The 10,187-nt window shown below is 44.2% G+C and overlaps 1 protein-coding gene across 1 annotated transcript; it reads left to right on the forward strand.

Moving 5' to 3' along the window:
- Nucleotides 1-6,569: 6,569 nt before the first annotated feature.
- On the forward strand, nucleotides 6,570-9,666 carry adra2a (adrenoceptor alpha 2A). Its single transcript, XM_086210135.1, has 2 exons — nucleotides 6,570-6,830; nucleotides 6,995-9,666. The coding sequence occupies exon 2, from the start codon at nucleotides 7,184-7,186 to the stop codon at nucleotides 8,435-8,437; it is 1,254 nt and encodes a 417-aa protein (XP_086066261.1). The 5' UTR covers nucleotides 6,570-6,830; nucleotides 6,995-7,183; the 3' UTR covers nucleotides 8,438-9,666.
- Nucleotides 9,667-10,187: the final 521 nt, after the last annotated feature.

Below are 10,187 nucleotides of genomic sequence, written 5' to 3' on the forward strand. Positions count from 1 at the left end.
AGGTGAAAGACATTAAGCTGGCTTCAAAAACTGTAATATCAGCCAGTGGATTCCAAACTTGCTCATGTGCCAAAATTCCTTTTCATATACTGTATATGAGTTAAAGAGTTTGGATTAGCATTTGCAAACAACATTGTGTTTTATGCTCCATATGCTACAGTGATATGAATTATTACCAAATTATTTGTCAAGACTGTCAACACTGTGTGTGTGTGTGTGTGCACGCGCGCACACGCGTGTCTCATCTATTATCTATCAAAGCAATTAGACAAAAATGGGATGAAATTGGCAACTCAACCTGTAACTTAAAGCTCCTGAAAGAAATATAGATGTTCCAGTTCTTTCTGCAGCAAAATATTCTCAACGTAACCTCTATGTCCTGCTCAGTGGCAGAGGTCACACAGCAAATACATCTGAGAATCATTTATCATAATAAACATTGGGGTTTTTGTTGTTGTTGTTCATATCAGAAACGGTTGTCTAATCTTCAGCTGTTGCTTTTAAAACCTATGATGATCTTTACAGGCTCAAAAATCCATTTCCACTGATGGACTGACGTCTCCGTGCTTAGAGTTAAACGTCTAAGTCTATTATTTCCTCACAACAGCGACTGTGTGCCTGCTCCAGTGCAACACCTCCCCCTGCTGGTCAGTCAGAGTACTCTTATTGCAGGAAGGTGGGAGCTGCCTGGATGCACTGAGAGGTTTATTCCTATAAATGAGTTGTGTTGGGAGAATGTAGTTTAACAGGGGTTGATACTGATCACTCCACAGGTCAAAACCAGCATCACCAGTGCAGCTCTGGTATGATTAGAGTAACTGCCCAGTACCCTGAAACTGAAGTTAGATCAAGTTAAGTCAAGCCAAGTCAAGTCAGTTTTATTTATATAGCGCCAAATCACATCTAAAGTTATCTCATGACACTTTACTTTAAGTAGAGCAGGTCCAGTACCACACTCCTTCAATGAATCTACACCCAACAATTCTCCATGAGCAGCACATCCTGCAACAGCGACAACGAAAACGTAACTTTTAAAAGGCAGGAACGTTGAGCAGATCCAGGCTCAATGGAGACTGGTTGGGGGGAAAGAGAGCAGGAGAGCGGGGCAGAGACAAAGACAGATAATGGAGGAAAACAGATATACAGAGGGAAAGAGTGGGACAGAGATAAAGAGAGAGAGAGAGGGAAGAGACTGATGGACAGACGGGGACGTGAGCAGGTGGAGCTACAGGTGGCAGCTTGAGGCTCTGTAGCCTCCTCCAGCAGCACCCGGGATCTCAGATGTGGGGAACCTGAAGGCTCCGGAGAAGAAGAGGAGTAACACATGTGAGTGTGATTTATATATGACACATACGGGAGGAAAGAGAGGAAAGAGAGGAGGAGACAGAAGCCCAGTGCACCATGGGAGATCCCCCAGCAGTCTAAGCCTATTGCAGCACATCTAAGGTCTAGCCTAAGCCAGACCTAACTTTCAGTCTGATCAAAAAGGAAGGTCTGAAGTCTGCTCTTAAACATAAAGAGGGTGTCTGTATGAAACTGGGAGAGGGTTCCACAGGAGGGGAGTCTGATAGCTGAAGGTTCTGGCTCCCATTCTGCTTTTAGAAACTCTACGAACCACCAGTAACCCTGCATCCTGGGAGCTAAGGGTTCTCGCTGGGTCACAGGGGACTATGAGCTCTGTCAGATATGAGATGAAGACCAGAGCTCTGAGAGCAGGTTGGAAGTGGGAGGCTCCTGCAGGAGACGACAGGTGTCACTGTATCCTTGCGCTTCAGCTGCGCCCTCATCCATCCACGAGCGCCGCCACTAAATCCTTGTTTACCCCAAAACACTCGCTCGGCTGGCTGCTGGACCGAAGCTGCCGCTCCGCCGGCCTGGACGGACTGGATTATCAAGCTGACGCGAGTGTGTTTGAGGTGGGCGCGTGGGATTGTGTGCGTGCGTTTTTATATGTATATGTGTGTATGTGTGTGTGTGTGTGTGTGTGTGCGTGTGTGTGTGTGTGTGGGGGGGGGGGTACTCACACGTGTCCAGCTTGACCATTTCTCACACACATATGGGTAAAAGATGTGTGTGCGTGCGTCAGACGTCCATCATCATGTCCCGTTCAGCTTCGGTGTGAGTGACGTCACAGAAATACGTCACGCTCAGGTGCACGTCCTGTCTGTGACCACACACGCGCGCGCGCGCACACACACACACACACACACACACTCACACACCGACTGATTGAATGTCCCCTTTTATTAGTCTACATCAATCCAATTGTAATCATTTGAATAAAACAGATCAAATGAGTCAATATGAGTGATATTTTGTTTGACTGGTTTGTGATTTCCTGTTTTAAACTACTGGCAAATTCAAAGAAAACCAACACATATTTTAGTGTCTTTGTCAGGTTCAAGGATGGTGTGGTGACATAATCCCTTTGGGATTTACTGAATTATTCACATCATTCTCCTCATCAAATGGGGGCATTATGAAGTTTCCAATGAAACGCCAGTATATTTGAACTAAATTTAGTTACCCCGCATGCACATGCTACACGAACAGGTTGTCACCACACATTTATCCTTTTTTTTTTTTTAAATCATCAAAATCAATCTTTCTAGGTTTGCTTTATTTGTTTTAATATCTCAGAGAGAGGTAAATATTCTCGTTCGTCTTTTCACATTCGCACATTGAAGAATCTCCTTGATCTACAGACAGAGGAGCACCAGGGGTCTGCATAACATTTACTGGAAAATTTTTCATCAGGAATTTATCTTGATATCATTACAAGCACTCAAACAACATAGAAGCAATGAAATCAAGGACTGAACTGGAATGATAATAGATGGAGTAAAATAGAATGTAATTATATATATTTGTGTGTGTGCATAATTGCTAGGTAGTTGGCATCTGAATGGAACACAGCGATTGTTGATGTTAGTTGCTCCCATGTTTTTCCAGCTGTGTGCTGTAGAAAAGCTCTACATCAGGACCCCGAAACTGAGGAAGCCAAATGGAATTCAGCCGGCCTTCCTTTGGTTATTTACTACTGGGATATGTCAAAATGCGTTGTGTGAAAAAGACCTATGGGGTCAACATGATTCCAGACCTGAGACACTTTTACCCACTGGGGACGATGACGCCAAAACCGATCACAGGCAGAGTAGAGGATAAGCAGCGTTCTCCATGTCCTCCCACAGTTCCACAGGAATGTTCTCTTCCAAGTCACTACTCTCCCCAGAGTGACTGTGAATTTACCACAGAAGTGGAGCGCAGGCGATGTATTCGATTGTGGCGCGGCTGAGAGTGGCAGACTTTGTGGTAAGAAGGGGTTCCTGTTCCAGGAAGGGTCTGGGAGTTTGGGAACTGATGACTCCCCTGATGGATGCAATCATCTTTCTTGTTGATTTGCTGAAAGGTTGCAAAGCAGCCATCGTATCTGTGAGGATGCCGCGTTGCTTTGTGTGAAGCTTTGTGAGGCTGCCATAATGGCTCCACGGTGAAGAGGGACATTTTTCTCATCATGGCTGAAACTTCAATAAAAACCTCAGTCAGTGAGAGCAGAGTTTAAATTTCCTCAGATCATTTTCAGCATTATATTGTCGTAAAATCTCTTCATGTTTTCCCCGTTTGTACTGTACATGGCACTATGTTTTATTTCTTATTTTATGTGATGGGATGTGAATATATTTCAACATTTTTTTTTTCAAATAAAGCTTATTAGACTTCAACAAAGTATCACCTGTTAATAATCTTGTCTTTAAGAGTTCATTTCTCTTAACTGTTGAATACGTAAATGTATCAGGGCCACCCAGGAGAGGAAAAAATGTGAGGAGGCCGATTTTGTTTTTTTCATCATGCACTTTGAGGAAAAAGTCCAAATGTCGAGGAATAAAGTCGACCCTTTCAGACGATAACAACCACAAACACACTGTAGTTATCAGTGCGAGGACTTTGAAGAGACTGTGTTGAAAACTGCGCCTGTTCCCGAAGGATAAACCAAACAATCTTGGAAGAGAATTCAAGGCATTCATTCAAGAAATTATGTGTCGATTTTGTTTCTTAACATTGTATGTCGACTTTATTCTCAACATTTCAACTTCTTTCTCGAAGTGCGGGGGGGAAAAAAATCGACCTCCTCCCATTTTTTTTCTCCTCCGTGTCCCTAATATGCTTCTGTAGTTGAACGTGCAGTGACATGTAATGTGATTTTTTTTTTATAGCTTATTAAAATTTTATAATTCTAATTTGAAAAAAAAAAAAAGATAACCAAAGGCATATATTGGGAGTTTTTGGGGGTTGTTTTTTCTTGCTTGAGAGGAGGGTCAAAGTGCAGTTGGTGTGGTGCCTTGTATGGATTTTAAATCCCCCTGAGGCCAACTGAGATGTACGTTTGAATAAAAAAATGATCTGACTTGACTTGACATGAGTAATAAGAGAAAATAGAGGTTTCTCATGGATGAGATACAAACCATTTGAGCAATTTGTGACCCAGTGAAACATCCAACCATCCATTTTCTACCACTTATCCTGTTGAGGGTCACGGGGGGGTTGGAGCCTATCCCAGCAGCCTTCAGGCGAGAGGCAGGGTTCACCCTGGACAGGTCACCAGTCCATCACAGGACCAACACATAGAGACAGACAGCCATTCACACTCACAGTCACACCTACGGTCAATTTAAAGTATCAATCAGCCTCGTCCTCTCTTGATGTCTTTGGACTGTGGGAGGAAGCTGGAGTACCAGAGAGAACCCACACAGGAACAGGGAGAACATGGAGACTCCACACAGAAAGATCCTGTGATGGAGCCGGGACTTGAACCTGGAACCTTCTTGCTGTGAGGCGACAGTGCTGACCACTAACCGTGCTGTCCATTGAACAAGTCAAAATTCCTATTTGAAAAAAAACCCAAAAAAACTGCATGAAGATTTGGTGACTCAGGAGTGGTGGCACAACATTCCTCTGTTCAGTGATGCTTGTACGAACATGACCATCATGGAAGAGTCCACAGAAGAAAACTTCATCTGCAGCCTCATCATAAGACCCAACATTGGTTTTTGCAGTGGGACCTTGATACCCAATGGTAGCCATCACTGTCCTCTCACTGACGTATCTGTGCGTGGGTACATCTTCATCAAGCTGCTCTCACAAGACAGCACAAGAATATTGCAGTACAAGAAGCATTGTGCGCCATTGTGCCTCCCCCAGTGAAACAGTGCTGGGCACATTAATGTGGGCATCCCATAAGTTTTAATTTTTGTCTTATTACTGCTGATATGAATGATCAGGTCACCATTTCACTGAGTTCCCATCAGGTGATGCAACTGTTTGTAGAGAAGATGAGTGCAACTTTATTGCTTGAAATGAGATAAAGATAGAACAATATGTAAACACAACACAGCTGCTTGTCTAACCTGCAGCCAAATCATGATTGTATCCTGTCAGCTGCATGTGTCCTCTGACAAACACATGATACTCACGATGATGTGCTCATGACAAAGTTTCGGGGCCCCCCACCCCTTCCGTGTACAAGGAGACTAAATGAATTAAGTTGTGACAAAGTCATAAAACGCCTCTCTTGACATGCACGTGGTGTGGCTCTGGCTGCTGCTTAGCAACCGAGTCCGGCGGCTGCACTGCAAAAAATGTCTGTCCCAATGGGTAAGGTAGCCTGTTGCTCATATATAACGTAAAAAGTCTAATTCGGGACTTTTAGACAACATTTTGTTCCGACCCGAAACATCGAACCTTCAGATCATGACGTCATCATCGGCCGGTCTACCTCGAGCCAATTGATGATCAGGATAACACAATTATTCTGGTTTTCGTTTTGCAGACATCCTGCTCACATCTGGACATTAAATATTTGTCCACCTGTGTCCAGCCTGTTGTCCCTGCTGCAGCTGTTCTGTGTCAATACTGAGAAAGGAAAGGACAAACCAGAGTAAAACTCCCTGTGTGGCTGATAAAGATGATTCTGATTGCCTCACTTTACAAATAACAACAAATACATCTTTTTTTGTTCCTCAAATGAAAATGTGCTGATCTTATCATTGATTGATTCATTTCCCTCCTCGAGCAACATTATTCTTTTGCTATCTAATTTATTGTATCTATTTTTTCCACATCTAATTTGAGCCTGATCGACTTTATTTTATTTGCTGTGTTTTAAATGTTGCTCTCACGCATTTCTTTGACTTTGTTAAAAAAAAACAAATCAATGCTTTCCCGCGCTGTTTCGATCTCTTTGTGCGTGTGTGAGATTATAGACCGGTGGGCAAATTATTTTCAAAGCCAATTCATCACATTTGAATATAATATCAATCCTGTGAGTTGTGACCTCATGCTGACACTTTTACATAAAATAAATATTGTTTTGGAAGTGATTATTGTAAACCCGGATCTTTGCCTGTGTGTATTTATTTTTCTGAGTTGTCCATCTATCCCACCCAGGTGAAGAGTGACCCGGCCGGTGAGCGGGTGAGCGGGTGACTTCTTGCAGCGTGCGAGCTATAAAGAGAGGGAGTGGCGCACTGGTTAACACTAGGAGAGAGACTCCGCACGCAGACAGCAGCACGGCAGCGCCCGGATAACATGATTAGCGCTTTATTAGGTCCGCTACTGAGCTCAACTAGATGCAGCACAGAGATGGTTGTGCGGGGAGAGAGAGGAGACACAGAGGGAAGACTTGACGCTTCATCCGACACATGGATCTTCTTTGCTTCCCATTGATCTGCTTAAAGAAGTTACCCGCTGACACGTTGTAAATGCCTGTCTCCGGCGCTGCTGCTGCTGCTGCTGCTGCTGGAGAGAGGTTGTGTCACCGCTTGCTGCCTCAGGTAAGATGACTTTTTGTTGCTTTATTATTTATTTATTTATATTCTTTTTTTGTACCAGTAATTCAGGGAGAGAAAGCAGAGATCATGCTTGGGGTAAATATGAACATTATGTCAGGAGTGATAATAGTGAGTAAGTGTGATTTTTCCCACCCTCATATTTTCAGATGAACAGACAGCATTAAGTGAACTTGAAGAGCTATTACATGATGAAAGGGAGACATCTGCCCCAGAGGAGTGTTTCAGTTCCTTTCCCCTCCATCCTGCTGTGAGCTACTAGCTCTGTCCTTCCTGGTGGTGGATGATAGTTGATAACCTCAGGTGAACTCTGATAGGAAGTGGGCCAATCTGCCTCCATGGGGTTTGACAACGACACCAACCTGACTCTTCCAGGAGTGGCCCCTTTCAGCATCCAGGTCTCGCTACCGCTCACTGTGCTGGTGGGGATCATGATCCTGCTCACAGTATTTGGTAACGTGCTGGTGGTCATAGCTGTGTTTACAAGCCGGGCCTTGAGGGCACCGCAAAACTTGTTCCTGGTGTCTCTGGCGTCAGCGGACATTTTGGTGGCTACCCTGGTGATGCCCTTCTCTCTAGCCAACGAGCTCATGGGATATTGGTACTTTGGCGAGGTGTGGTGTGAGATTTATCTGGCTCTTGATGTTCTGTTCTGCACCGCCTCCATTGCTCACCTTTGTGCCATCAGCTTAGACCGCTACTGGTCCATCACGCAGGCCATTGAGTACAACCTGAAGAGAACGCCACGCCGTATCAAGTGTATCATCTTCATTGTTTGGGTCATTGCAGCTGTGATATCTTTCCCTCCTCTGATCACCATGGAGAAGGAAAACAGCAGGGAGGAACCTGTATGCAAGATCAATACCGATAAATGGTACGTCATCTCCTCATGTATCGGCTCCTTTTTCCTCCCCTGTGTCATCATGGTGCTGGTGTATGTGCGGATCTACCAGATCGCCAAAAAGAGGACGCGAGCACCACCAGGGGACAGGAAGTGGAAGGAGGTGCCAAAGATGGCCACCATCGCCACAGCCAACCAAAAGGAGAACGGCATGGGTGAAGGTGGGGAGCACCTGTGCCTTGACAAGCTGAACGGTGAGCAGGGTATGGAGCTGCAGGAAGGAGGTGGGAAACAAGATGAGGACAAAGGTGAGGTCAACGGGGTGGACATAGAGGAGTCATCGTCCTCTGACCATAAAGTGAAGAATCCCTGCTCAATCAAAAAGAAGTCCACTAAGGGGAAAAGCAAACTGAGCCAGATCAACCCCAGCGACAGTGATGCCCACAAGCAGGCGCAGAGCTCCAAGGGCAGTCGCTGGAAGGGCCGGCAGAACCGAGAGAAGCGCTTCACCTTCGTCTTGGCCGTGGTCATTGGAGTGTTTGTCATCTGTTGGTTTCCCTTTTTCTTTACATACATGCTGATGACGCTGTGTGAGTCGTGTCCTGTGCCAGACACCCTCTTCAAGTTCTTCTTCTGGTTCGGCTACTGTAACAGTGCCCTGAACCCCATCATCTACACCATCTTCAATAATGACTTCAGGAGGTCCTTCAAAAAGATACTGTGCAGGAGGGACACTAGACGATACGTATGACGGACTGCGTCTCTGTGTACACACTTTTTTTTATGATATTGTACATAAGTTGTGAAGTACATTGTGCATGGATTCCTGGCTTGTGAATGCTCTCGGTGTAACTGCTTGGAAAGGCTTTCCCCCAAGGCGAGCTTTACGTGCAGCATTTTTAAAACATCTCCCACCCACAGCTTCAACACAGACCACAGCAGCACACTCGCAGAGGTCTAGATGGTGCAGAAAACAATGGTTTTTATTGTACATTTTTATTTTTTATAAAGAAGAAAAAATTGTGAAGTCCATCATATTTGTTGTATTTCACCACCATATGTTGTACTGTCTGAATATTTAACTCTATTTTCATTCTTACTCATGCAGTATTGTGCCATTTTGTATGATAATGATGATGGTGATGGTGATGGTGGTGATGATGATGATGATGACAAAGTATCAGAAAAATACTGGCACTTATAAAATAAAATCCATTTCCCAAAGTGGTTTCCAGGCTCCACAGCAAGATGTAAGATCGATTTAGTGACATAATCTCATTTTAATTGTCACCAAACACACACACACACACACACACACACACACACACACACACACACACACACACACACACACACACACAGGTTGTGAGGCCAAGGCAGCATTGGAGTCACTATCTGGACGCATTTCAGTCTGAATTTGGTCCAAAAACATGACCAGGTGTTAAGACAAACATCTCAAAATGAAAGGCTGCTTTTTCTTTGAAAACACGGTGTTGATCCAGAGCCCTAAATCCTCCTTATCCTTCAAACTGGAGACTAGAATCTGTCTTTTAGAAATAAATACAAAGGGAATATAAACTACACTTTTTGGGGATTTGATGGAGGTCCTTTGTTTGGGATTTTTTTAATCTTCCAAGTGTGTGTGTTGTCTTGGGCCTCAGATATAAGCTTTTGTTTATGGATCAAATGTGAGTGTAATGTGAGGCACAGAAGTCAGAAAAGTAACGGTTCATTTGCCATTTTGTGTTACAAGGGTATGCGTCATTAAGTAAAGACACACAGCCTGTCAAACCAGAATCTCTCTTCTCCGTCTCTCTCCTGCTCTCTCTATCGAGTGTTGAGGAATGAGTGAATAAAACAAAGGAGTGAGAACAGCTTTTCCCAGCAGAGGGAGTGTAAGCAGCCATTTTAAACATCCACAGAAAAGATAAATACCTCTTTTGGGAGTTTCTCTGAGATTTTGTCCGTCATAGCCTGCCTGGTGGGTGCTTCAGCTGGTGGAGTGTTCCTCTGCACGTTTACAAAACGCAAAAGTGTGCGAATCAGTGAAGAAGAGGGAGGGTGTGTGAGAGCATGCGTGTGTATTTGCAGCACATGTAAACAGATGGGGTGAGTTCCCACTGGACAGATGAGATTGCAATTGTGCTGATGTTCTACGACAAACCTAAAGAGAGTAGAAAGTCATCGATGGTGTTAAAAACATGGTGGAAGGGTGACGGAGGGAGAGAGGAGTCAGATTGATGCTCGGTTGTGAAATGTATTCGTCTGTGAAAGAAAGATCCTCTCAGAAAACCAAACAACTACTTGAAGATGACATGATGACAGTCAGAGTAAACGTTGTATATCAGATCTGGCTTTTTAGGAGGTTAAAGGACAGGTTTAATGCAGCTCTCTCAGGCCCTTATTTACAGTACAACCAAAGAGTTATTGGCTGCTGTAATCGTTCCTCCTCTGTATTTGCTGTAAGAAGATTCCCTCCTTGTGTAATTCTACAACATTGA

Source organism: Aulostomus chinensis, chromosome 8 (genome assembly GCF_037954235.1).
Source record: "Aulostomus chinensis isolate RoL2024-O1b breed Wild chromosome 8, RoL_Achi_v1.0, whole genome shotgun sequence".
Lineage (NCBI taxonomy): Eukaryota > Metazoa > Chordata > Actinopteri > Syngnathiformes > Aulostomidae > Aulostomus > Aulostomus chinensis.